Source organism: Osmerus mordax, chromosome 14 (assembly GCF_038355195.1).
Source record: "Osmerus mordax isolate fOsmMor3 chromosome 14, fOsmMor3.pri, whole genome shotgun sequence".
NCBI classification, from domain to species: Eukaryota; Metazoa; Chordata; class Actinopteri; order Osmeriformes; family Osmeridae; genus Osmerus; species Osmerus mordax.
Genome location: NC_090063.1, coordinates 17,491,832 through 17,518,775, shown reverse-complemented (window position 1 = coordinate 17,518,775; position 26,944 = coordinate 17,491,832). Strand labels below are relative to the sequence as shown.

Below are 26,944 nucleotides of genomic sequence, written 5' to 3'. Positions count from 1 at the left end.
AAAAGTATTGTTGAATGATTACATTGAATTACTGATTGTATGTTAAGAACATAATTATTGTAACTGATTTGAGTGAATCTTTGGTGATTTTGTATAACGTTCTGTTTCTGACAACATCTGTTTCTGTGTCTTGTAAAGTGTCTCATCCTTATGTTCCTCGACATGTCTTGTTGACTTTGTCTCCATATTTATGTGTGAGTTATTTGGTCAAGGAACTGGTTCATGGTGCACAGATGCTGTTATTTTCTAGCTTCAGGAAAGATTTACTAACTTCACGTTTCTGGTCGTCTTCAATTCCAAACATTAAAAGTAAATATACATGTATGTCCTCTGCATGACTTCACTCATTATTTACATTTAATCATTTAGCAGATTATTATCAGCATCAACTTAAATTGTAAGGCTTGATAGACCGTCACACATCCATCTCAAGTCTCCATCTGGCCAAGATTATGTTTAGTTATGGACATCAAACTGTTGAAACATATCTATATGCTGGAGAATCAGAGGAAACACTGACTCTGGGTGCTTCAAGACATGAACACACAGAGCACTCCCTGGTTGTGACATGAGACATTTTAATTGGTCGTCCACATCAGGGATATATCCTTAAAGGTAAAAAACACAAAGACTACGGGCTCCTGTGAGGTACACACAGCACAGGAATCCAAACTAAAACATGAGTTTCTCATGAAGACAAGATGCACTCCAAATCGAAGTTTGTTTCAAGTTACAATATGTATCATATTTGTCCTTACACAAAGTATTTGTAAATCATAACAAAGTGATACAGAAGATGGGAGAGTATAATGCAGGATGTGGCGTACCTTATGATACTATATCAAAAGCAACAAGTAAAAAACTAACAGACTAGACCATTTTGGGTCTGATGTCAAAAGGTGCCTTGACAGACATACTGTGGTAATACTACAGCTGGTAATACTACTATGTACCTGTGTTACCTGCACAGGTTAACACAGATGGTAATACTACTATGTGCTCTTAGAATATAAACCATGAAATATCCCTTGTAGGCTTCAAGCCCCTCTCACATGATCAAGCCCCTCTCACATGATCAAGCCCCTCTCACATGATCAAGCCCCTCTCACATGATCAAGCCCCTCTCACATGATCAAGCCCCTCTCACATGATCAAGCCCCTCTCACATGATCAAGCCCCTGTCACATGATCGAATACTTCGTTTTGAACGTCCATCATCTTGACAAAATCCTTCATGTATTAAGGTTCTCCTAAAAGAGATTTATTTTATTCACAAACGTTCCTGTTTGATCTCACTCTCTGTGCGTTTGGGTGGATAAAGGGTTATAAAGGGTTATTAACGTTGATATTCTTGATGCTACGCCTAAATATTTACCTTTAAATTGTCGTAGTGCAACTGACTGTGTGAAAAACAGTCAATGGCAAATCATCTTAAATCTGAGCTGGAACAGACCAAGCATAGTATATATACCCTAATATAGTATGCATAAAAATATCCCTTAAAACTTCCAGATTAACACTTGATTTTGACTCATATTAAAAATAATTGGTTGACTTGATTCACAGACACCAGCATCTTAAGACTTGAACCGGTTAAACAACACAATCTTCCCTCCATGTGTGACATTGGAACATCTCTCGTTGTCATGGTTTCACACATGGCCACTCCCATTTCCTCCAGACTCCGGCCCGTCATTGGACAGGGAGGAGGAGGGGCGGGCACTACGTGGGCGGGCCTGGGCCCCGGGGCCAATGGGAGTGGGCGGCTGGTGGTGGCTGACCTGTGAGACGGTGTCGTCAGACTCCCAGCGTTCTAACTCCTCCCTCACCAGCCTCTCCATCTGCTCCCTGTGAGCCTCCGTGTCCCTGCCAATCCTCTCATCCTGGAGAGGGGGGGAGGGGAGGAGGGAGGGGGGAGAGGGAGGAGAGGAGTCAGAGAGGAAGAAGATAGCAAAAAGAGAACTGATGGTTTTGCAGAAGTCTCCCCAGCACGCCTCACCTCCATAACCCCATCCAGCAGTCTCCCAAGCACGCCTCACCTCCATAACCCCGTCCAGCAGTCTCCCCAGCCTGTCTCTCCTCACCTCCATAACCCCATCCAGCAGTCTCCCCAGCACGCCACACCTCCATAACTCCGTCCAGCAGTCTCCCCAGCACGTCTCTCCTCACCTCCATAACCCCGTCCAGCAGTCTCCCCAGCACGCCTCACCTCCATAACCCCGTCCAGCAGTCTCCCCAGCCCGTCTCTCCTCACCTCCATAACCCCGTCCAGCAGTCTCCCCAGCCCGTCTCTCCTCACCTCCATAACCCCGTCCAGCAGTCTCCCCAGCACGCCTCACCTCCATAACCCCGTCCAGCAGTCTCCCCAGCACGTCTCACCTCCATAACCCCGTCCAGCAGTCTCCCCAGCACGTCTCTCCTCCTCAGCTTGGCTCTCTCCATGGCCTCCAGCTTCACCATCACAGCATCCATCTTGGACACAATGCTGCCGATGGAGTGCTCCATGCGCTCCACCCTCCTCACCAGTCTGTTACACCACCGTTACACCATGGTTACACCACCGTTACACCATGGTTACACCATGGTTACAACACTCCCCACCAGCCTGTACACACTACTGTGCAATTTAGTGAATTTTTGTTTAGTAATTTCTTAAAGCATTTTTGCGAGAAAAAAAAGACTTCTGCACAGTACTATACACGTAGTATATATGAATATGAATTGTATTTTTATATTTTATTTTCACGCACACTTGGAACTCGTCATAGGACACGCCCCCTGAGCTGCTGCCACGGCGACGGGAGCTATGGCCGCTGTCCTCGTCGTCATCCTCCTCAGAGTCGTCCTGGCAACGGGGGAAGCTCCGCCCACTTGTTGCCCGGGGCAACGAGCTGCGTTCCAGATCCAAGTCCTCCTGACAGAGACACACTGAATACCTGAGTGTGTGTGTGTGTGTGCGCGCGTGTGTGTCTGCGCGCACGTGCATGTGTGCGCGTGTGTGTGCTCGCATGCATGTGTGTGCATGTGTGTGTGTGTATCCCTCACCCTCTCCTTCTCCAGGTCGTCCTTCATCTGCTGGCGTTCCTGCTCAGTGAGCTCCTGGTCTCCTCCCTGCTCGTACTTGGAGAACACGGCCTCAATCTCTGCGTCCGTGTGTCCCTTCCTGAGGAACACCAGAACATCTCAACACACACCTCTAACCTGAGGAACACCAGAACATCTCAACACACACCTCTACCCTGAGGAACACCAGAACATCTCAACACACACCTCTACCCTGAGGAACACCAGGACATCTCAACACACACCTCTAACCTGAGGAATACACGCGCTCCGTCTCTCTCCTCTCCCCCACCCCCTTACAGGCCTCACTGGATGAGAACCATCAGGACTCAACCGTCACCATGACGACGAGGAGCTGTGGTTCAGGTGTTCTGACTCGTCAGCGTATTTAAGGTATCGTTTACAGATTGGATGTGAATGGAACAATTACATTTGTTATCAGTACAAAAAATAATCCCTGAGCGTGTTTTTTAATGAAGGCTCAGGTGTTTTCCATCGGGCAGTGTTGTGGTCACCCTCGGAGGTCCTGTCTGAGCTGGTCCAGGTGCAGCTTGGCGCCGTGCTGACGGAGGCTGGCGGATATGTCATCCACCGTGGTCTTCTTCAGTCGCAGCTTCATCAGGGCCCTGTCGCAGCCCTGGAGGAGGGGGAATTTGAACCAGCGACCTCTTGATCTGCAGTCAAATGCTGTCAACCATAGAGCTATTGCTATTCCCTTAATATCTACATATGTTCAAAACTAAAAACTATGATTTATGTCATAAGTTATTGCTTGTTACATTTACATCGTAACCCTAATGTAACGTAAAAGTTTGTTCAAATTTTAATGGCTGCCACAATCCTTATTCAACCAATGCACAGTATCCCTTCGGTATTTATAGTATGTCAAGTAACGCAGCAAAACTATAAAAAGTTAATATTTGTGATGATATGAAGTGAGAGAAGGAACCTTTCTGATGAGGTCTGTCATCTGCATCTCTGGCCTCTGCTGGGCCATGTCTGTCTTCACCTCCGAGTAGCTGTCGTTAATGATGGCCAGGAACATGTTCTACAGAGAACACAGAACATGTTCTACAGAGAACACAGAACAGGTTCTACAGGAACACAACAGAACATGTTCTACACAGAACACAGAACATGTTCTACAGGAACACAACAGAACATGTTCTACAGAGAACACAGAACATGTTCTACAGGAACACAACAGAACATGTTCTACAGGAACACAACAGAACATGTTCTACAGAGAACAGCAGAACATGTTCTACAGGAACACAGCAGAACACGTTCTACAGGAGAATAGCAGAACACGTTCTAGAGGACCCTGACCCTCACCATGAGGATGAAGAAGATGAAGAACACAAAGGTGGTGAAGTACACAGGCCCCAGAACCGGGCTGGCTGCCTCTATCTCTGAGAACTCCAGATCTCCCAGGATGATCCTGAACTGGGTGAAGCTGGAGAGAAGCCGAAGACAAGGTCAACCTTTTACATGTTGAAGGAGAAAACTGAGGTAGGAGATGACTGAAGCACTTTAAATAACTTACTGAAATAACTGGTTCACTGGGCCCTACACAGTATAAACAACACTTAAATATCGTAAAATTAGAACATTATACTGTAATATAATATAAGCTGACTCACATGCAACCCTGGAAGGTGCTGAAGTCGTCAACCTGCGTGCCGAACAGCAGGTAGGCCAGCTGGGCGTAGGCCACGAAGATGATGAAGAACATGATGGAGAAGCCCAGAAGGTCTCGGGCACAGCGAGACATGGTGCTGGACAGCTGACTCAGGGTCCTGTTCAAGGTGATAAACTTGAACAGCTGAGGGAGGGAGAGGGGGAGGGAGAGGGGGAGGGAGAGAGGCAGGAAGGGAGAGAAGGGGAAGGAAGGCATGAGTCATAAACGTTATAAAGGTTTTTACAGATATCATTGAATAATAATGCCCTCAGACTGGCACCAGACCTTGACCCAGCAGAGGAAGACGAGGACCGCGGCCATGTTGTTGAAGTGGACCTGCAGGCTGGCCAGTGGGCCAAAGCAGGGGTGGCCAGCCTGGTTCTCCAGCAGGTGTTTGAGGTGGCTGCTGACCATGGACGTCCTGGTGATGTTCATGATGATGGCAGCTATGCTAAGCTGGAGGAGACGGGAGAGGAACAGACGTTTTAGATTCAACCACACTGGCTTCAAGGTGATATGATTTTATATTATATAATATAATTTTATATAGAATTTTATCTTACTTTAGGTTGTATTTAATTGTATTCAATCTTATTTCTATTTAAATCTTATTTTGCTGCTTCCCTATTTTAAAGTTGGCATTTCCTCTGAATAAGTTCAAGGACGTGTTACAAGTGGAGTATCTAACCCCGCTTCCTAATGCCATTTTGTGTCTAAACGCACCACTACGATGAGCACGTCCAGGCAGTTGCACAGGCTCTTGAAGTAGTGCAGGCAGTGGATGTGTATCTCCAGGACCTCCTCCACCACATAGTACAGGGTAAACAGGCAGAAGGCCAGCTCACACATGCCCACAAAGTAGTCCCAGCCCGACGTGTAGCGAATCAGACGCACTGTCTGGAACTGCCAGGAGGTCAACACACCGCCCGTGGCGGGAAACTCCGCCAGCAGCCTGTTGAACACACATACACACACCCACACACATACACACACATACACACACCCACACACACACACACACACACACACACATACACACACATACACACACATACACACACACACATACACCCCCACACACATACACCCCCACACACATACACCCCCACACCCACACACACCCACACACACACACACACACACATACACACACACATACACACACACATACACATACACACACACACACATACACACAAAACAAATGACCCCTGACAAGCCAACTCAATCAAACAAAACCGAAACCCGAGGAACTGGGTTCTACCAGGGGAGAGGAACTGGACTCTACCTGGCGATGCAGAAGAGGTTGATGTTCCCGTTGTAGACAGAGAAGTCAAGGAACACGGCCCGGGTTCCTCTGTCCAGCCACAGGTTCTCCCTGAGGGAACGCAGCAGCTCTGCGGTTCGCTCCCTGCTCCGCCCCAGGTCCTGGTAGAACCCGCCCCCGGCGTAGGTGGACACCTGACCCCCGGAGCTGCTCCCATTCAGACGGCCCTCTTCTGTGTAGCGCCACCTAGGGACCGGAGGCACCGCCATGGCGGACAGTTATACTAACGTTTACCTTTATTCATCTAGCAGATGATTTTATCAAAAGAAACATAGACCTAGAGCAAGTAGAAAGTACAGCAGAAGATCAAGGATCAGAACGTACACAGTCTACAATACAGACCTGAGAGGTCCGAACATAAGAGAGAGAACTTGGATCTTTCAAAATAAAGACCAGCTCTTCCAGGAGAGTTCAGAGAGAAAATGAAACGTACGCAGTTCCGTTCTTGGGTCCGAAGGGGGCGCTGTCCTCGTTCCCAGGGGTGTAGGCGTCGTAGCAGTCCAGCTGCGCGTCCTGCAGCTCCCCCTGCAGGTCGGGGTGCACAGAGCAGGAGCGATTGTGAACTCTGACTTGCCGCAGCCGAGGAACCCCCAGGAGAAGGTTCTCCTGGAAGATCAGGCTGTGGTTCTCCAGCAGGGAGCTGTTGGGGTTCCACGACTCCCAGTACATCCCATCCAGGAAGGGTCCCTCGGTGAACTGTGGGGAGGAAAGGAGGGGAGGGTGGAGGGGAGGGTGGAGGGGGACAACGGGGCAGAGAAGGAGGGCGGAGAGGGGGGTAGGAGGGAGAGGGGGAGGAAGAAAGAAAGGAACTGGCGTGAGCTGACCATCAGAAACAATGATGGGACACACTCAAGCCAGCAGCAACGACCTAACGACCGTGAGCTAAACGCATCAACAGGTCATTTTAAAGGACTCCAGTCAGAGATGATCTGAGGTGTCACCTTCCAGAAGTCCTGCGTGGTGACCAGGGTTCTGAAGGTGGTGTGTTCCCCAGGAGAGAGAGGGCTGTCCAGGATCAGCTGACTCATCACCCTGGTGTAGTGGTACATGTCGGAGCTCACCGCCCCGTAGCTCACTGTGCAACACAACACAAACACACTCGTGATGGCTTTCCTGAACACAGCTCTGATTGACAACAGGTCCACTCTGCGTGAAACGTAGATGTAGCCTACTAATGGAAGTAACCCACACACTCTCGCAAGTCACTCTCTCTCTCTGTGTCTCTTTGACAGAGATCTTGAACAAAAGTTAATTGTTCATAATCTCCTCCTCTCTCTCTGCCCCCCTGTCTCTTCAGGTCCCGACCTCTGTCTGTCTCTCCATCTTTCCCTCTCTTGCCAACTAGAGCAGCCAAAATGAACATCTCTTCAGAACAATGTTTCAACTCTGAATGTTTGAATCTGGTTTTATTACTGAGTAATTACAACGTTACAGGCCGGTCAATTAAATTAAATGAAGTTAGTGTGTTTCTCCTCTGGTGGACCATAAGAATGAGTAACATTTGCATACCTGGTTTTACCTGGCTGTTTCTACCTAGCTGGTGTACTCACGGATGCACAGGGTGATGAGGAACATGACATAGGTGATCATCTCCCTCAGGACATTCCTCAGGTAGCGCTCGCGGGTGCTGTCGCTAGCCTCCATCAACTGCGTGCCCCAGAGAACTACGAGAGGTGAGATTAGGGTGGAATATACCTTTAAAGGCCTCCAAGGACCATTCTCAGCCCATCCACTGAGATATCCGGACCGTTGAAGATTGTTTTGCCAAGAAACAATAGTTTGAGTTTTACTGTGTGGACACCCACACAGTCCACAACCCGTATCGTATGTAATAGGCTATATTACTTATTGACAAAAGTTGCGATCTGCAATAAAATATATTAAAAAACACCAACTTCTTATCTTCTTGAGGATCTGTTTCATACAGGTGAGACGCTCCGGTCTGTCTTGATGCAGAGCATCCACAGTCGGGGTGGGGTACAGCCCTCGGTGCATTCTGGAACTGCTACCGGTACCACCGTAGCTTCCCAGTCCGCTGCTGCAGCTAGGACTAGAAGTTGCGGATACCGATCTCCGCCCTGGGCTAGCCGGGGGCCAGTCCGCCTCCATCATCTCATCCTCGGGCTCGAACCCCGGGTTATCCCGGCTCCATGCTTGTCTGGAGGGAGGGGATGGCGTGCCAATGACTCCCCCAAGACCCAAGTCTTGGTGCTGGATATTTTCCATCTCTATCCCTTCGCTCGTGTCCATTCGGTGAGGCAGAGACGCACCCGTGGCGCTCGCGGGGACCCTGCCCGGTTGGCTCAGCGGTTGCTGTGATTTGACGCGGGGTGAGCTCATTGTGTTGGTCCAGTAATGCAGATCTAATAGTCCACTACATTTACGAAACTAGAAGGAACCCCTCCAGTCACTACAGTTGTTATGTTCGGCCATCGCACTTATCCTACCACGGAAAATATTACGCACCATTAAAATATTTGGTGAAAGACTGTAATTTCATAAAGGTTTCCACTTTGCTTGGTTGAATAAAACACTCAGAGAAATGATTTTTGATGTTACCGATTATATCTTGACATAAACTACACTTGTTATAGCCTACTACTAAAACAGAATAACAACTCCAGGAGCCTAATCTTGTCTGTGTCCAAAAACGATGACCCATCTGCGTTGATCTGCGTTAAACTTTAGCAAAAGTTAATAGTTTGCAGTCATAACAAATTAACAAAAGTTTGTGGCTTACACTAAACTGACTTCTACAAAGCAAATTCCTCGCTCAAGAAAAAGAAACCAAACATTTTCCTCTTTATCCCGCATCAGCCATCTTGTTCTCCACTGTTCCCCCAAATTCTCACATTCTCATTTGCTGGAGACTCGGATTACATTAGTCATGGCGTCACGACCACTGGGTTCTTGGATGCGCATCTGGAAAATTCACCACAGTCAAATATGGAGAGAAAGTTAAATCGCCTGTTGTTTCTTTAAGAAAAGTATTTCATACAGAGGCTACTTATTTCACATACAGTGGATTAGAAAAACTTTAGGCAAACGATGCACTCGCCCCCCCAAAAAGGTTTGGCTACAAATAAAAGTAGGCTACCCGTTTTTGTTGAGATTTATGATCATTTCCTTGTGGGTTTCGTTTTTGATGTCATAAACATTTAATTCGCAATATAGAGATGTAGTCGAAGTCTCAGGGATCAGTTATTTCAAGATAAATCGATGTCCCTTGAGAGACATAGCTTTTAATTACGTAACCATGTTTGGGTCTGGTGCTGCTAGGCAACAGTTCCCCTAACCAAACCTCCAGATCCGGTCTGGATGTGGAACTAAAGAAATGCATTACATTCCAAGTCTGTCGAGTTACTCTTTTTCAAAATATGCTTTGATTATAGCTTGTGATGATAAATCGTCTACAATCAGAGTATGTGGATTCTATAAGTAATTATTTTACTCCTGCTTTATTTTTTGTTGCCATGTAGTCAGTTACACTGCCTACGAGTCCACGAGATGTCGCTCCTTGCCCAGTTTTGATTAAATCGATTTAGAAATAGAAATAGTCATTTAGCAGACGCTCTTATCCAGAGCGACTTACAGTAAGTACAGGGACATACCCCCGAGGCAAGTAGGGTGAAGTGCCTTGCCCAAGGACACAACGTCAGTTGGTATGACCGGGAATCGAACTGGCAACCTTCGTATTACTAGCCCGATTCCCTCACCGCTCAGCCACCTGACTCCCATGATGATTTGATATAGTCCCAATATTCCATTGGCAACGATATATTAAATTATTAGTTTCAAATATTCCAAGTTTGTTTGTTTGGACGTGTATTTATTAATTTATTTCAAGACAGGGACAGCGCACAATAAAACATTAATCTTGTACAACAAGAGAATATGCATTGTGCCAGGTTCAAGCAGATTGCTATTTTCCACCTGTAGTCCCTGGGCAGGTTGATGGAATGGTACATAAAACAATTAGTATAGGAAGAAGAAAAAAAACATAGAAAGGAAAATAAATTATTAAGTAAAATAACAGAACAAGGCCAATAATGATAGAGACAATGTATAAAATAGATAAAAACATGGAAGCAGATTCAACAAGACAGGTCAAGCTGCCCCCAACACACACACACACACACACTGTAACAAATTCAACAATTCATAAATGTGTACACTCTTGTCTTGACAGTAGCCAATACTTTGCAAGATGTGAGAAGGCATGGGGAGTTCTACATGAAATAATGTCAGTTGGCAGAGTATTCCATTGAGTCATGATGACTTCCCAAATGCAGTTTTGCGTCGGGGTATACTACATTCATCCCTTGTAACAGATCTTGTTGTTCTTGATGACTTCTCAGAGCAGAGTACAACATATTATTTCAAGGGGGGAGCTGCAGCATTGTGAATAATTTTAAAAAGTAAGCAGACATTTGAGTGCTTCATCAGATTCTCAAAGTAAAAAAATTCATATTTATTGAGTATATGACAATGATGGTAGCGCCGTGGCTTTTTATCATGTATTTTGAGGGCACTGTGGAAATGAGTTAAAGAGAATTTCAATTTTTATTATAAAAAAAACGGACAGAACTTAAAACACCTGTTAACCAGATATAGATCTGCAGTGTAGGCTACTGTCTGAATGATTAACTGAATAAATATTTTCCCCCTTCACTCATCAGGCCGCGACAGCCCAGGCTCATCCATCGTGTTCTAGAACAAGTCCGTGCAGCTCCGCAGCGGTCGCGGTCGTACCGGTACCGGGGCGTAGCAGAGAGACCGTGGCACACCGACAGCAGACGGTATGCTGTGGCTTGTCTGACTAACAGAGTTGGCAAAAGTAGACACATCCTTCACTCGAGTAGAAGCACAGGTACTCATGTTTAAAAAGACTCTTGTCAAAGTTGAAGGACAACACCTTTTCACTCAAGTTACAGTAAAGTGTGGGCTGACATATACTTAGTAAAAAGTAGTCATTAGTGTCACGCAGGTAACTGGACTAAAAAACCTGGACTTTTCCACACACACATTGAAAGGAGAGGAGAGGAGGAGAGGGGAGAACAGAGAATCCTAAAAACAAGTAGAGTAAAGCAGAGCAGAGTACAATAGAGTACAGCAGTGGCCAAAAGTATTGGGAGCGATATACATTTTGTGTTTGCAAGGCTTGCTGGGCCTTGGCATAAAATGACTGCTAACATAATTTCAGTCAGTCATATCATCAGCACAGGAACTAGTTCTAGCCAGGTGAAATCACTCTATCATTCAGATTGGATTTTAAGAGCAGATTGACTGCTCTAAAAGAGGGGACTATTTGCATATATTGATCATTTTCACCCCCAAAAATCTAAAAAATATATGAAATGTGCCATATTGTGATTCCAGTATTCTATAGAAACATGTGAACAAATATTGAACCAGCAAAACACAATACTTGTCATTGCCTGTTCGAAAATAGTTTTTCAACCTTTCAAATCCTTTTTTCAAAACCTTTTTTCAACCTTTTTTTTTATTTATTTTTATTTATTTTTTTCTACCTTTGAAACTTTTTTCAAAACCTTTTTTCACACACAGTAAAAAGAGAGGGGAAAGGAGGAGATGACAACAGAGAAGCCTAAAACAGAGTAGAGTAAAGCAGAGTACTATAGAGTACAGTAGAGTACTCATCAAGTAGGGGTAGGGTTACGTTTTTTCCAAACGTTTTTTCCAAACTTTTTTTTCTAAAACCTTTCTTCAACCTTTTGAAACCTTTCTTTCAAAAAGTTTTTTTCACGTTTTTTTTCCAAAGTTTTTCCAAAGTGTTTTTTAAAAGTGTTTTTCAAAAGTGTTTTTTTACCTTTTGAAAAGGTGAAAGGAGAGGAGAACAGACAAGCCTAAAACAGAGTAAAGCAGATTAAAGCACAGTTTAATAGAGTAGGCCTATAGTAGAGTCCTCATCAAGTCTGCCTTGCTGCATGGTAGCTTTGTAGACTAGCTTACGTTTGTTGTGATAGCCAGGAAATTAAAAAAGACTATATTAGCGGTTAGAACTACAGTTAATCCTTCCATAGGGGCAGAAAGTTAAAATTAGTTGTAAACATCGACTGTTGCTTAGGCCGCTCCTGAAGATGATGATGATAATGATGATAGTGGTAATGATGATAGTGGTAATGATGATAGTGATAATGACGATAGTGGTAATGATGATGACAACGAGGAACGTCTCAGACATTTCTTATTAAAAACGTCTCTTTCCCAGACCACCATGATCGCCTTTAAACAAAACATCCCTGGGCTGCCTCTCGTTTCACCACAACCTTCAGCCGTGTGAAACATCCGCCTGCAGCAGCAGTTAAATGAGGCTGGCCTTTCTGAGGGTATCTCAGTTCACTGCAGCTACAGGCATGGAAGAGTTGGACTCCACCCGTCTCCTATCTTTGATAGTTGCTCTCACCATCTTCTCTGATGGCATAGAAGGTCTGCTTGCACGTCTTCGTTGTGGAATATTTTAGCCTATAGTAAAGAAAATGGTTTCTATTCTTTTATGTTATAATTAATTTTTCACAGGTAGAAACATAATAAACTGCCGCAAGTATTTTCACAGTGAGTATTATTCTACTAAGTCAATAATAATAATAATAACAACTTATAAAATGTTCTAAAGTGGGAATCTGTGGCATTCTCCAAATGAAGGAAACATTATTTTTTACCCTTTTCAAGGACGTCTTAAAAAATAGCGATCAAAAACTGTGCACTTCTAATTCTTGAAATCTGCACTAACTCTACGCACTTTGTTCACCATGCCTGCTAAACTAATAAATACACATGGGAAACCGGCTGAGACGTAATTTATCATGGTTGCATTATGGTGCACAAACCTGGTTTATTCCAGTACAGACTTGTTACAGCACTGTTGGTCTCAAAACATCTTATTTGTGCACTCCCCTCACCCCTGTTTATTGTTTATTGTATATAGGCCTAAATGTTTATGACTTGTCCATTATTTAATGTATTAATGTTGTCTTATCTGTAATTAGGCCTGTCCCTCTGCAGATAACACCCAAACAGCCCTGCCTGGGGATTCATGAAGTGTCATCTTATCTTATCCTCAACTTATCTAAGAACTATCTAACCACCCCCCATTGCCCCCCTCTCTCTCCCCCCCCCTCTCTCTCCCCCCCCCCCCTCCCTCTCCCTTCCTCCCCCCCTCTCCCTCCCCTCCTCTCCCCTCCCCCCCTCCCTCCCCCCCTCCCTCTCCCTCTCCCCCTCCCTCTCCCCCCTCTCCCTCCCCCCTTCCCCCCAGAACACCAGAAGCGTTCGGAGGAGGGCTACTCGTTTGTGCAGGGCTACCAGGTGACTCCAACAGACGAGGAGAGAGAGAAGCATTGCCAGGTCTACTCCACAACCCCCCCGCCTCTGGGCCCCTGGGAGCCCCCTGTCTCCAGAGGGGACGGAGACCTCATCCCTCCGTACCCCCACCCTGCAACGCCCCTTCCCGGCCCTGTTCAGAAGCACCCGCCCAGAGCCTACGCCGTCTACCCCCTGGTCATCGATGTAGCGGCTGGGAGAATGTTCTCCGCCGCCAGGCTGCAGGGTGTGAGGAGGGGGCTGTTCCACCGGCTCCCGGTCGGAGCAGGAGATGGCGGCGTGTCCGGGAGCCTGCTCAGTAAACTGACCCCAGCGGGCTCAGGCCAGCGCTGGACTGACATCCGCTCTCTGGCTTCTCTCCTGAGGGAGGGGGGCGCTAAATACACCCCCCCTTTGGTGGTGATGGGGACACCTGTGAACCTGACAGCCCTGATAGCGAGGGGGAAGGTGGAGGTGAGCAGGGGGTTCTCCAGGCCTGTCGTTCTAGCCAAACAGGCGCTCGCCGTCCCGCTGCCCAGTGGGGTGTTCCGCTGGTGTTCCTCCCGGCTCGGGTTCTTCCTGAGACCAGCGGGTAGGTGCCGTTCTGCAGGGGGGAACGAAAGTCTGGAGAACCATAAGCAAAATCAGAACCAGGTCAAGACCTAGACCCTCAAGACCCAGAACCCAGACCCTCAAGACCCAGAGGACCCACACCCAGAACCCAGACCCTCAAGACCGAGACCCTCAAGACCCAGACCCTCAAGACCCAGACCCTCAAGACCCAGACCCTCAAGACCCAGACCCGAGACCCTCAAGACCTAGACCCTCAAGACCCAGACCCTCAAGACCCAGATCCTCCAGACCCGAGACCCAGACCCTCAAGACCCAGACCCGAGACCCTCAAGACCCAGACCCTCAAGACCCTCAAGACGCAGACCCTCAAGACCACGAACCGAGACCCTCAAGACCCAGACCCTCAAGACCAGACCCAGACCCTCAAGACCCAGACCCGAGACCCTCAAGACCCAGACCCTCAAGACCCAGACCCTCAAAACCCAGACCCTCAAGACCCAGACCCGAGACCCTCCAGACCCTCAAGACCCAGACCCTCAAGACCCAGACCCTCAAGACCCAGAACCCAGACCCTCAAGACCCAGACCCTCAAGACCCAGACCCTCAAGACCCAGACCCGAGACCCTCAAGACCCAGACCCCAGGACCAGATATGGAGGATATGGCTCCAATTTCCTTTAACTCAGTTAATGTGTCTGGTCAAGGCTGAAAGGTCTATTTGACTGATGTCTCTATGGTTTCACATATTCAGAGATGTGGTTAAGGCAAGAAAAATTGTTCATTTGTAATAAATGAAAAAAAAAATGCATGTAGTTTACTTGATATCGCACATAATAAACGTATTTTTTATTTGTCTGCAACTGTCAATTATGACTTATTAAAAGGAATACGTTTGTGACGTCATACCACGAAAACTTTGGCCGGGAAGGAGGGCGCGACCATAGATATATATATCTATGGGCGCGACAATACGCCTTCTCACGTCACAATGTATGTAGTCCAGTGTAAAACGTTCATTGGCTGGTTTAAGTGACGGGGCTGCACTGCCCCAGACTGCAGGGGTAGGACCCAAAAAAATTGAGCCTATCGCTTTAAATTTGCAATCTCTGATAAAGCAGAGATCATAAGTCTTAGTGGAGGTGGGAGTTATCACACAACACAGCGGCTTGAAATATTATTCATATTTCAGAGAATAGTCGACGACTAGTATCGTTGATATTCATACATATTTATTCTAACACTGTGTCCAATTAGATAGGTTTTTCAAAAGGTAAGTTACCTTTATGCTGTCTAGCGTTGTAACTTCTAACATTACAGAGACAGACTACAGAGTTAGCTAGTTAGCTAACTAACCACGCTATCAAGCCAATGCTTTTGTTTAACTGGGCTAGCCTGTTAGCTAGCGAATAATAATGGCACGTTTCAACACTTGGTTCTCGTTAACGTTAGACAGTTAAGCTAACAGCACATGTTTTCGATAACTTCTCAGTATATTGATATGTAGACTAAGCAAAATCATGTATTTTCGTCAATAATGGTAGCATGCTATCCCTGTTGTTATCAGCTATGCTAGCTAGTTAGCTAGACCCCTAGCTTGTTGTTCAGTGCGTGGTGCATTGAAAACATTACACTGGCTAATCAGCTGTTTATAAACATGCTGCTTCTGAAACCTTTTGTGGCATTTTTTATCGACTGTACAATTACGACTTGGTTCAAACAATGCATTTGTTGTCAAGTGACTAACCAAAGACCTTTAGTAGCAAGTAAGCAACCTAGCTGACATGAGACCGGCGAGTGTCACATGTAGCATGGCACCGCTAACAATGAATGCCCCGGTTTGGTTAGCTGAAAATCTAGTTTGGACGTCTGCAGTAGACTCCTTTTATTAAACGAATTACTTTATTCTGATAACAAGTGAATAAGCGTACCGTTAGCTGAACTGAGGTACGACGGGGAACATTTGGGTTAAACGAGAGAATTGTTTCGCAAATAAAAGAAAGCAGCAAGACCGTCAGCGGAATTAGAACGACGCCACAGGTCGAGTTAGCCGCCATGAGCCCACCGGTTTCGCTATCATTCCGGTAGAACCGGCATATACTGTGGACATGACGATGGCAAACCATCATAAAATCAACAAGTTACCGTCACCAACTAAAACGGTATGATGGTTGTCAAATGGCCAGTCCTTAAATCCGGTAGCTAGCCATAAAATACATATCAAAAAGCTGGGTAGCTACCTTTCTGGCTTGTACAAGTTGGGCAGCTAACTGGCCTGCGAAACAAAAATCATGCTAACTACGTGGTTAAGCGTTAGCCAAGATAATACCTCGTTCTGTATGTTAATCAATACATTTAGTGGGACGTGTGACATTAAAAAAAAGGTTGGGTAGATTTGATGTCGCATTGATCAAGTTCCCATCAAGATGGCAAGCTAGGAATCGTACTAGTCGGGAGGTCGCGGGAGGCCTTCCGCAGTCTACATCATTTACAATAGGCCCACGTTAAATTAATACAATTAAAATTATTAAGGGCACGTTTTTATTAGCTTGTCGTATTGTGGTAGACGTACAATGAAGTCTCTCCGCAGCCCGTTGTATTAGTGGAAAATACACGGCTATGCATTTTTTGATCCAGTCTTTTTGTCCCCTTTCACATTGCCATGATGGCGCAGTTGCACGCTGCTGGTGCTAACGTTAGCATTCTAGGTTAGCTACTATGAAGACATTTTACAACGACACATGGATGATTATCATTTCTGTCGAGGCGATTCGTTCAAATGTATGCACATTCATCTGGTTTACCATAAAGTAGCTCGACTTTAACTTTGATTCAACCCGAATGTGCATGATATTATGGCTGAGTATAAACCCAGGACCTTTTATCTCATTTAAATGACATTGTCGTATAGTTGTATTGTGTACCTAAACGTGATCAAAAGGACATCAATTACATTTAAATGATTATTGCGTAATACTTTGTCTCTAGCATTTAAACACTGCCCTAGAGTTGAAGTCCCTTCATACATGATACTGTTAACCAGAAGGATAATTGTGGTAGTGTTTTTATCCTTTACAATTAATTATATATTTGTATACTTTTTATATACTTTGAAATATGTCATACCGTGGCCAAAATCAGAATGCTCCAAGCCTTGTCTTCCATCCTCATTTTAACGTATCAATGTTCTACAACATTGCAAGTAATTCCTTGAGACAAGGTTCTACCCATAGACATATGTTCTACCTCCCGAAGGTCAGTCCCTGGACTTCCCACCGCCCCTAAATCTCCCGCGTTTGTTTTCCAGCGCTTCATATTGTTTACCAAAGAAATGGTGATGGAGAAGCCAAGTTCCCTGCTGGTCGGCCGGGAGTTCGTGAGGCAGTACTACACACTGCTAAACAAGGCACCAGACTTCCTCCACAGGTAAAGGGCCACCTCAACATTCTCCATGCATGCTTAGCTTTTCAAGCTAACACATTGTGAGTGTTCATTTGGCAGTCACAGAAGGGAGGTAGGGGAGCTGAGGGGGATTTGAACCTGCAACCTCTTGTTAGGCAGTCAAATGCCCTACAACTGAGATATACCCAACCTGAATTGATTACAACCCTCACCGATCCATTATTGCAGGGTAACTGCCAGCCAACACTATGTACCCAAGACACGTCGAGAGACCCTGTTGTTGTGATACCCAGGCTTAGTAGACAGTGCTCTCAGTATAATACAAATTGGATTCGTAAAGGATTCATTTAGCAGGACACTTTTCATCCAGTGAGCTCTTGATCTGCAGTCGTGCTCCACCGCTGAGCTGTGTCTGTAGGTCTGAGCTGTGTCTGTAGGTCTGGTCTGAAGTGTGTGTGTCTCTGGTCTGAGCTGTGTCTGTAGGTCTGAGCTTTGTGTACGTCTCGTCTTGGCAGGTTCTATGGAAGGAACTCCTCCTACGTTCACGGTGGTCTCGACTCCAACGGCAAGGTGGCGGAAGCGGTCTATGGCCAAGCGGTAGGTTCCCCTTCAGCTACACCTGTAGGTTCCCTGTAAAGCTCACAACTGTAAACAAGCCCTGCTCACAACCAACCGTCAGAAGGTCCATGTTTGTCGATAAGATTTAGAACGCGTCACCCCTGTGGAGAAGCCCTGGAGGAAGTTATCGAGAGTAAAAATCTCAAGTTTCGTTTTTCAGTTTTTTTCTTTTTTCAACAACCTCAATTTACTGTTCTTCTCCTTTGATGATAGAAGAATAACGTTTTCTAATTTTGAATTCTCTTTCTGTTCCTCTCTTCCTGTTCCGAGCAGGAGATCCACAAAAAGGTGATGTCACTGCAGTTCAGCGAGTGCCACACGAAGATCAGGCAGGTTGACGCTCACGCCACGCTGAGCGACGGCGTGGTCGTCCAGGTGATGGGAGAGCTGTCCAACAATGGACAGCCAATGAGGAAGTTCATGCAGACGTTCGTGCTCGCCCCAGAGGTGAGCAGTGGCCTCAGTTACGCACCACTGACTCCTCTGAGAAGAGGAGTGGTGGTGTTTCTGGACGGTTGCCAATGGTTGAGCTAGTTCTGCAAACTCGTTCTGTCGAATGAGGTTTCCACCCCCCTTTCTTTCTCAAACGTCTCTACTCTGATAGAGTTTAAAGGCATATTATGGATTGGAGCATTAGCTCTTAAACCAATCCGTTGATCAGACCTATTAGCTGTTGCCTTTGCCAGCAGGGGTACTTAAGTGTGTGTGTGTGTGTTTTGACAGGGATCTGTGGCAAACAAGTTCTACGTACACAACGACATATTCCGCTACGAGGACGAGGTGTTTGGCGACTCAGAGGCTGAGCTGGATGAGGGTGAGATTATAATTCAGATTCTGACGAAGTCAGATTGAAACAGTATTTTAGACTGTACAGAACACAAATTAGGACAGTTATTCATACTTTATCGAACACAGATTAGGACTGTATTCCAGACAGTACAGAAGGATGATTAGTTTATCTAAAACAAACAAGGGTGTCTGGAATGAGGTTCATATTGCTTGTCAGTCACGTACAGACTTGCATAGGAAGCTCTTCTGAAAGTCTACATGAGGGCTCTGGATCTGACCTTTAACCTGTGTGGGGTTACTTCCTCAGAGTCAGAAGAGGAGGTGGAGGAGGAGGCGGAAGAGAGGCCAGTGTCCCCAGAACCCCTGCAGGACAGCCCGAACAGCACCACCTACTACGAACCCCACCCTGTCTCGTGAGTATAACAACGGCAGACGTTTACCTTTTTTATTCATTTAGCAGACCAGGGCTCGACAATAACGATGGTCAGATGGCCCGGGGCCAGTAAAAAGTAACGTAGTGACAGTTAAACTAGCAACTCACTGGCCCGATCGGGCCACTGCAAATTATTGATTGGAAAAAAAAATTGCATTGTAGAAGTTAACATCCTTCATATGTTTTGCTATCTGCTAAATGCATAAATAACTTTGCAGCTCGTGGGGCGCACAGTTGGCAAATCAAGAGTTGAGTAGTGAGTGACGAGTGGTTGTCAAATTGTAGTTCTCTAATGTCGATAAATTTTTTAACAACTGGCGCGAGACAATAAAGTGAAGATGGCAGCAAAGTAGAGCTACGAGCTCAAACGGAGGCAACTTTTTTTTGCAGCAGAAGAATGGTGTCGACTTGGGTACTTAGTATCATACTGATGAAATGCTATGGAAGCTTTTATATATTAGCATTGAGGGACCAGAGGTTTCAGTTTCAGCCTGAGTTGTGCAGAGATGGCTGTCAGCGGGGAAGAGAGCACATCATGTTTGAGGTTAAAAGTCAATTGTTTTGCTGACTATTACCTTTTAATTTTTTATCACTAGAAATGTGATTTCATTTCTGTTCTTTTTATATCCAGGATGTGTTTAATAAATGGTTAAACATGTTAACAGAATAACACAACTTATAAGTCTTTGGTTTTGTTGTAACAATGACAAATTACAACTTTTGGAGGGGGGGCCAGTAAAAACTGTCTTGGGACCAGTTTCAAACCCACTGGCCTGATGAAAAATATTAATGTTGAGCCCTGCAGACTTTTTATTTCCATAAGCTATAAACAGAGTGCATATAGAATGTACAGCAGAAGTGTCTAGTTCTAAAGTGTTTTGGTGGTCAGACTGAAGGAACAGTCTTGTGTTACTAGCCACACTGCAGAGTAACCATGTCTCAGCCATCAGGTGATCATTGCTGTTCAACACTAACATCTCAATTTCACAAGTCTTACAATAAAACAATGTACCAAGATGGCAATAAAACCAACACACAGCTTTATTAATGGTGTCCCTTTTTACCCAACCTTACATTTGAAGAGCCCTAAACTTAAGGCCAGGGGTCTCCAACCCTGTTCCTGGAGACCTACCTGCCTGTTGGTTTTCTAATTGTTACAATCAAGTGTGCTAGGTTAGGGTTAGAATCAGGTGTGCTAGGTTAGGGCTAGAATCAAGTGTGCTAGGTTAGGGCTAGAATCAGGTGTGCTAGGTTAGGGCTAGAATCAGGTGTGCTAGGTTAGGGCTAGAATCAGGTGTGCTAGGTTAGGGCTAGAATCAGGTGTGCTAGGTTAGGGTTGGAGCAAAAACCTACAGGCAGGTGTCTCTCCAGACAAAATAAATAGCTTGGTGTTCCCTCCTGTTCCCGTAGTAACGGTGGTGTTCCCTCCTGTTCCCGTAGTAACGGTGTAGAGGAGCCCATGGAGGAGCCGGTGCCGGAGCCAGAGGTGGAGGGGGAACCAGAGCCCAAGACCGAGGAGGCCAAGCCCGAGGTGGAGGAGAAGGTTCTGGAGGAGGTGGAAAAGGCCCCCTCTCCGCCCCCCGTGGAGTCCCCACCCCACACCCAGGAGCCCCCCAAGGTGAGGTCCCCACAGCCCAGCCCCCTTGTACTCCTTCTGGTCCTAGTCTAGACCACCTTGGCCTGTGTAGTTTGTCTGCTGCTCACAATGGATGGAAGATCAACCGTATATCCAGTCAGTTATTAGTGTCCTTCGTAAACAACAAACACATGGCTATTGTGACTGAAAGTTCAAAGAGAAAAGCTTTATTTTCCTGACTGACGAGGACGTTCCCCCCGCAGACCTTCTCCTGGGCCTCAGTGACCAGTAAGAACCTGCCACCCAGCGGATCCGTTCCCGCCTCCGGGATCTCGCCCCACGTTGTCAAGGCACCCAGCTCGCAGGTAAACATTCATCTAGCAGATGTACAGCACTGGGGGATTTGAACCTTTGGTCAAAGGCTCCAACTCAGGAGTCTCCAGCCCAACTTGGAGAGCTACTTGCCTGTTGGTTTTTGCTAATAATGAGCTGGTTGATCAGGTAACTAGTGTTGCATCAGATACGCGTGTTTGGAGCCAGAAGCAACTGACGTGTAGCTCTGCAGGAGGTGGTTGATGAACTCCCTGCTCTAACCACTAAGCCACGCACACCATAGCTGGCAGGGTTGGTGAAATCCCTGCACTAACCACTAAGCCACGCACACAATAGATGTGATGCATGAGTGGGGGTGCTGGTGTAACCTCTATATTAGCGCCTGGCAAGTGTTCAGGAGTAAGCAAACCTCATCCTCTGTCTTGTGTGTATGTGTCGTCCAGCAGCCCAGAGTGGAGGCCAAGCCAGAGGCCCAGACAGCCCCCAGCCGGCCCCGGGATCAGCGCACGCGTGACAGACCGGCGTTCGTACCGCGGGGGGCCAGGCCTGGTGAGACCCACAACCAGATAGGGGCCTCCACTCTTCCCCTCCTTTTAACCCTCCTTATCGCCTCCTTTACTCGTTCCTCCTCTTCCCCATCCTCCCTCTTCCCATCCTTTTTCTCCATCCTCCTTTTAACCCTCCTTATCGCCTCCTTTACTCGTTCCTCCTCTTCCCCTCCTTTTCACTCCACTTTTCTTGTTCTCCCTCCCTTCTCCTCCAGCCAGTCCCAACTGCTTCATGTTAATGTCGTCTCTGGTTCTGAGAGCACCATAAGAAGCCCCTGCTGAGCTCTGTTGTTTAAAAGCCTTTTGTCCCTCTGTTTCTGTAAACCTCACCGTTCCCGGGTCTCTTCTCACGTGGTGAAACTCACTCCTCGTTTCCCTGTCAGATGGTGTTGCGTCTTCAGAATCACAAACGGGGAAACCACACTTCAGTTTTGTCAACAAAGGTAAAACGGCAGTAACAGTCACTTCCTGTTTCTGTTTCCAACCTGCCTCAGCAGGTGCCTGCTTTAGACACCAAACAACCCAAAATGTGGGAATAAACACACACACACACACACACACTGGAGGACACACATGCACACAACATCTTGCCCCTGCGTCTCTTAATGATGATGTCACGTGTGTGCAGGGCGTGGCGACTCTGAGTCGAGTGAGCTGGACAACAGAAGAGTGGTTCGCTACCCTGACAGCCACCAGCTGTTCGTGGGAAACCTTCCTCACGACATCATCGAGAGTGAGCTCAAGGAGTTCTTCATGAGTACGTCCCTCACATTAACTAAATATTAACAATTTTCCACTTGATTTTTTACAAGTAATTTTTTATTTTTTTTTGTTAGTTTTGTAGTAAACTTTTATTATATATACTTTTTTGTTGCAGTTTTCAAGAATGACAGTTATTTAGCAACAAAAGAAAACATGCCTTAGTTTCTCCCAAACTTGACAAACACAGAAATGCAGAACGCCAGTTTAAGTATGAAACAGTTGGTTTCTAAATGATGACCGTTGGTTTCAGCGTTCGGTAACGTGGTGGAGCTGAGGATCAATACGAAGGGCGTCGGAGGGAAGCTGCCAAACTTCGGCTTTGTGGTGTTCGACGACTCCGACCCCGTGCAGAGGATCCTGGGAGCCAAGGTGGGCGGGGCAAATTACTTCATCATCCTCCTTGATTCGCTGGTGATTGGTTGGCACACCTCGTCAGGGTTCAAAGGGCACTAATACGTCCCATGGAGAATATTAGAATGTATTTATGCATCAATGAATTGGCTACATTTAGAATAAATTATTGATGGATTTTTGCCTCTTTTTTTTTTTTTTTTAAGGCATTGAAATTTTTCAAGACTAGTTTTAAAAAGCAAGCTGTGTGTGGCCTGTGAACATCCCTGCTCTTGTTAGGGGAAACCAGTGACTGGAGGAGGAGTTGGTAGGATGTTCTGTTCAAAACTTTCTCTTGACTGGCTGCTAACTACCCTCCTTTTCCCCCCTTCTCTCCTCCTCTGGCTCCTCCTCTCCTCTTCCGGCTCCTCCTCTCCTCCTCTGGCTCCTCCTCCGGCTCCTCCCCTCCTCCTCTGGCTCCTCCTCTCCTCCTCCGGCTCCAGCCCATCATGTTCCGGGGCGAGGTGCGTCTGAACGTGGAGGAGAAGAAGACCCGAGCGGTGCGTGAGCGTGAGACTCGAGGCGGCGGCGGTGACGAGCGCAGGGACATGCGGCGTAGCGACAGAGGCCCCGGGGGGCCCCGCAGCATCGTGGGCACCGGAGGAGGCATGATGCGGGATGGCAGGGGCCCGCCACCGCGTGGGGCCATGGCCCCCAAACCAGGCCTGGGCTCCGGCAGGGGGGCAGGGGGGCAAGGCCAGGGCCAAGGAGAGGGCCGCTTCACCACCCAGCGCCGCTGAGGACAGCGCCCCCTGCAGTTTCGGAAGTAGTACCACGTTCTTCATCTGCTCTACCGCGTTCTCGTTAACGATTTAAAAAAAATAAGTCTACATGTATAAACGTATATACTTTTGTTTGGTTTTTTTGTTGAGAAATTTTTTATTTTTTATTTCTTTCCCTTTTTCTTTTTGAAATGTGACGACATGTCAAGTTTCTTCTGTGGATGAAACCAAGATGAGCAAAACAGTTTGGCTGTTTTCTTTCTGTGTTCTGGTCTCACGAGCAGTGTGTCCTGTTTCAAAAACATTCATTTGTAAATTTGAGGAAAAATAAAACGTCAGACCAACCAGGACTGATCCTCATCAGGAGACTGGACTGATCTGCCTCCCCTGCTCACAGGTCCACCATTTGGATAAGAGATTATATCCCTTGATTAGCCAGGGGCGCTACTTCACAAAAATCCCTCTCGTGCACATTTTTATAGATGGTGGTTTCTCTACCCAGTGACTGTTGGGGGTGGGGGGGTGCAGTTTGAGGGAGAAAAGCAGATGCGTGTTTTGTTCCTTTTGTTTGGAAAGAACACTGCTTCAAAACAGAGTTGCTTGATGCTCTCATCAGCGGGCCGAGAGGGGGCACCCTTCGTTCACACTGGTGTCGTGGAACGCAGGAACATCTGAGGGTGGGGGGGGGCTGTCTGCTCTGATCAATGAGCGCTCTCCTTTCTACCCAGAGAAACACTTCAATATTTACAAGACAACAGCCAACCAACCCTACCAGAAACACCACTGACCCTAACCAGAAACGCCACTGACATGTGACTTCTTTACTTCCTCCCCTCCACTTTTCTTTTCTTTTAATTGAAATAAAGCTCTCAAACTGGACTTTACCTTAGAACATTAGGCTGGGGGAGCGGGAGGGTGAAGCTGAGGAAGTGACATGTCTTCTCATCTTCGTTTGTTGATGTTTATTGTTTCTCTCTTCTGCTCCATCTGTGATACCATGATCCTGGGGCGGCTCCTCCTCTTCCAACACCATCTGAACCTGGAACAGAATAAATGTACAAATCATAGTTTACTGTATGTTCGGTTTTGGTTTTTAGTTTTTTTTTTTTTTACTTGATATAAAAAAGCATGATGGTGCCTTCGGTTTCCTCTTTTCCAACGTTGCGTCTGAGTATCGAGGGTTCGTGGGCTCCCCTACTTTGCCATAAATGAAAAGTTTTGAACCGTCTTGTCTAAATGCTAAAAGCAACTTGCAGAGCGCTCCTCACACAAAGAACCCCCACCGCACAACCAGTGATTTACAAACTGTTCAGACCAACTGTACCTACGAGAACTTGCTGTCAGTTATTTTGTACATTTGTTTATAGTATCTGGTGTGTTTGGGGAGATGAGACGAGGGGGTCACTGGTAACTCTTTAGATGCTCAAAAGGTGTAGAGGTGAAAACAGGATGGGGCTCATGGATAATGCGGTACAGTTTACATGTTAATGGTAAATGTTTTGGTTTGTTGGAACTGCCAAGTCAGTTCGGAGGTGAATCCTAGGTTCAGTTCCAAGTCTCCAGTATTGATGAGATGGTATGTGGTTGTGACGGACAGGGAAACCTTGGACTTTGTTGTGACTGCTGGACGGCGGGATGTTGAAGCCCGCCAGGTGGCTCCACAACAACAAACTTTTATTTTCTTGGCAGCCATTTTGTATGAGACTTCAAGGCTGCGGAGGGGCACCTCTGCTATCCGTTCTGTGACAAAAAACTACAACTCCCATCCACGCTCTGCAGTTCATCCACGCTTTCTCTGTGTGTTCCAAAACACCGCTACATCTGTTTTGCTGCATTATAGCAAACACATTTAATCACTTTGCTGGTTCCAGACAAGCCACAATAAGAGTGGTGGTACTTCTCTAAAGACTGAAATGTTGTTTTGTCCTCCTGTTCGGGGAAGGGCCTCTGCTCTCTGAGAGGACAAGATGGAGGTCTGTGTTTCCTTTGTGTCCTTCACCGGAACAGGAAGACGTCATCTGATGGGACTTTTTTTCTAGAAATGCTAAACAGTTCTTGTGTCTGGGACTGTCAGGGTATGAACTCCTCCCCCAGTTCCTCACCATGTCAAAACTCAACAGGGTGGGATTTCGTAGGATTATTTAGAAACACGTCTCTAGTCCTGGCAGCACGTCCCAGTTGTTCAGCCGGCAGGAGAGGAGAACAGCTGTGAGGCTGTCCTTTGTGTCTCTGGATGTGGGACAGCGTGGCGGTCTGTAACACTCTCCCTTCACCTCCCTCATGTCCTACAGCTCAGTCCTCCAGTCAGACGGACCGGGTCTGGAACATCAGTGTTTGTGGTTCTGCAGAGTGATGTGGGTTCAGGGTAGTCTGCGGTTGTTTCTCAAACGGACATATTTCACAGTTGCCTGTATGCTACGGTCACCGTGGTTACGGCCCGCCATGGTTACGGCCTGCCATGGTTACGGCTTGAAAGCACCTGAAAGGGTGCTTAAAATAAACAAAACTGCAATTTTACCTTTTACAATTTTCAACAACGGTTGATGGGAAAACAAGGATTGAGGAAGTTCTCATTATGCTGAAGTCAGGGCAAAAACTAAAGTCACAATGGTGTCAAAGATGTTTAATGTGAGCAGATAGATTTTTTGTGTTTTTTTTGCTGAACATTTCAGTGACCCTAACCCTCCCGATTGTCAAAGGCCCTCTAAAGAACATAGCCTATCATATCTTTTCTTTTCATGGTTGAAAAAGCAGTAGAGTGGATTTCAGATGAATCATTCCAGTCCTCTTTTTTCTCTGAAGAAGCTCCTCTCAGCTTCAGTAGCTGTTAGTAAGAAGTCCTCATCTTTCTCCTCTCTCTACCCTCCTCTCCCTCTCTACCCTCCTCTTCCTCTCTCTACCCTCCTCTCTACCCTCCTCTCCCTCTACCCTCCTCTCCCTCTCTACCCTCCTCTTCCTCTCTCTACCCTTCTCTACCCTCCTCTCCCTCTCTACCCTCCTCATCCTCTCTCTACCCTCCACTTCCTCTCTCTACCCTCCTTTTCCTCTCTCTACCCTCCACTTCCTCTCTCTACCCTCCTCTCCCTCTCTACCCTCCTCTTCCTCTCTCTACCCTCCCCTCCCTCTCTCTACCCTCCTCTTCCCTCCTTGTTGCCAGTAGGGAAACAAGACTAGTGCAGGTGGAACTGCATCTGTTTTGTTTTTTTGTTACTTTCCCATTTGAATGTGTTGGACTTGACATACAATAAACTACTGACATCTGCACCACTCCTCGCTGTCGTTCTGTTGTGAGAGCTCCCGTGGTGGCTGGAGTCCTTTTGAGGATTCACTGATCTGACGTCGATATCGGTTATGCTAAAGAGCGCCTTTCATCTCCCCAGTCATGTTAAAGACTTCAAACTGTTGATGTTA

The 26,944-nt window shown here is 46.5% G+C and overlaps 3 protein-coding genes across 8 annotated transcripts; 2 read left to right on the top strand and 1 right to left on the bottom strand.

Moving 5' to 3' along the window:
* Window positions 1-556: 556 nt before the first annotated feature.
* pkd2 (polycystic kidney disease 2) lies at window positions 557-8,898 on the bottom strand. 3 transcript variants are annotated; one of them, XR_010878230.1, is made up of 16 exons: window positions 7,967-8,898; window positions 7,622-7,735; window positions 7,013-7,146; window positions 6,505-6,767; window positions 6,033-6,257; window positions 5,468-5,696; window positions 5,030-5,200; window positions 4,707-4,888; window positions 4,399-4,519; window positions 4,013-4,111; window positions 3,579-3,700; window positions 3,046-3,163; window positions 2,751-2,914; window positions 2,380-2,527; window positions 954-1,883; window positions 557-916 (listed from the first exon to the last, which is right to left on the bottom strand). XR_010878230.1 is itself a non-coding variant. In XM_067250663.1 (15 exons), the coding sequence occupies exons 1-15, from the start codon at window positions 8,409-8,411 to the stop codon at window positions 1,653-1,655; spliced, it is 2,766 nt and encodes a 921-aa protein (XP_067106764.1). In that variant the 5' UTR covers window positions 8,412-8,898; the 3' UTR covers window positions 557-1,652. The 3 variants fall into 3 exon arrangements, 2 of the variants coding, with proteins under 2 accessions (XP_067106764.1, XP_067106765.1); XM_067250663.1 differs by having other exon boundaries at window positions 557-1,883; XM_067250664.1 differs by having other exon boundaries at window positions 557-1,883; window positions 2,751-2,911.
* A 3,519-nt stretch (window positions 8,899-12,417) lies between these two features.
* Window positions 12,418-14,246, top strand: LOC136956977 (uncharacterized). Its single transcript, XM_067251053.1, has 3 exons — window positions 12,418-12,521; window positions 12,612-12,647; window positions 13,348-14,246. Exons 1-3 carry the CDS (start codon window positions 12,449-12,451, stop codon window positions 14,055-14,057), a joined length of 819 nt encoding a protein of 272 aa, XP_067107154.1. The 5' UTR covers window positions 12,418-12,448; the 3' UTR covers window positions 14,058-14,246.
* Window positions 14,247-15,082: 836 nt separating this feature from the next.
* Window positions 15,083-26,800, top strand: g3bp2a (G3BP stress granule assembly factor 2a). 4 transcript variants are annotated; one of them, XM_067250091.1, is made up of 13 exons: window positions 15,083-15,233; window positions 17,268-17,386; window positions 17,878-17,959; window positions 18,254-18,427; window positions 18,704-18,794; window positions 19,077-19,182; window positions 20,643-20,820; window positions 21,042-21,143; window positions 21,558-21,660; window positions 22,043-22,102; window positions 22,288-22,416; window positions 22,672-22,790; window positions 23,255-26,800. In XM_067250091.1, the coding sequence occupies exons 2-13, from the start codon at window positions 17,292-17,294 to the stop codon at window positions 23,549-23,551; spliced, it is 1,536 nt and encodes a 511-aa protein (XP_067106192.1). In that variant the 5' UTR covers window positions 15,083-15,233; window positions 17,268-17,291; the 3' UTR covers window positions 23,552-26,800. The 4 variants fall into 4 exon arrangements, with proteins under 4 accessions (XP_067106192.1, XP_067106191.1, XP_067106194.1 ...); XM_067250090.1 differs by having other exon boundaries at window positions 21,555-21,660; XM_067250093.1 differs by lacking the exon at window positions 22,043-22,102.
* The last annotated feature ends 144 nt before the right edge of the window (window positions 26,801-26,944 follow it).

Coding starts and splice junctions, on each gene's coding strand:
- pkd2 (XM_067250663.1), bottom strand. CDS start 8,411: ATGAGCTCACCCCGCGTCAAATCACAGCAACCGCTGAGCCAACCGGGC. Junction 7,147..7,621: donor CCTCATCACCCTGTGCATCC/GTGAGTACACCA, acceptor TGTGTTGCACAG/TGAGCTACGGGGCGGTGAGC. Junction 2,915..3,045: donor ACGACCTGGAGAAGGAGAGG/GTGAGGGATACA, acceptor TGTCTCTGTCAG/GAGGACTTGGATCTGGAACG.
- LOC136956977 (XM_067251053.1), top strand. CDS start 12,449: ATGGAAGAGTTGGACTCCACCCGTCTCCTATCTTTGATAGTTGCTCTC. Junction 12,522..12,611: donor CTTCTCTGATGGCATAGAAG/GTCTGCTTGCAC, acceptor AATTTTTCACAG/GTAGAAACATAATAAACTGC. Junction 12,648..13,347: donor CTGCCGCAAGTATTTTCACA/GTGAGTATTATT, acceptor CCTTCCCCCCAG/AACACCAGAAGCGTTCGGAG.
- g3bp2a (XM_067250090.1), top strand. CDS start 17,292: ATGGTGATGGAGAAGCCAAGTTCCCTGCTGGTCGGCCGGGAGTTCGTG. Junction 21,661..22,042: donor ACCGCGGGGGGCCAGGCCTG/GTGAGACCCACA, acceptor TTTCCCTGTCAG/ATGGTGTTGCGTCTTCAGAA. Junction 22,791..23,254: donor AGAGGATCCTGGGAGCCAAG/GTGGGCGGGGCA, acceptor CTCCGGCTCCAG/CCCATCATGTTCCGGGGCGA.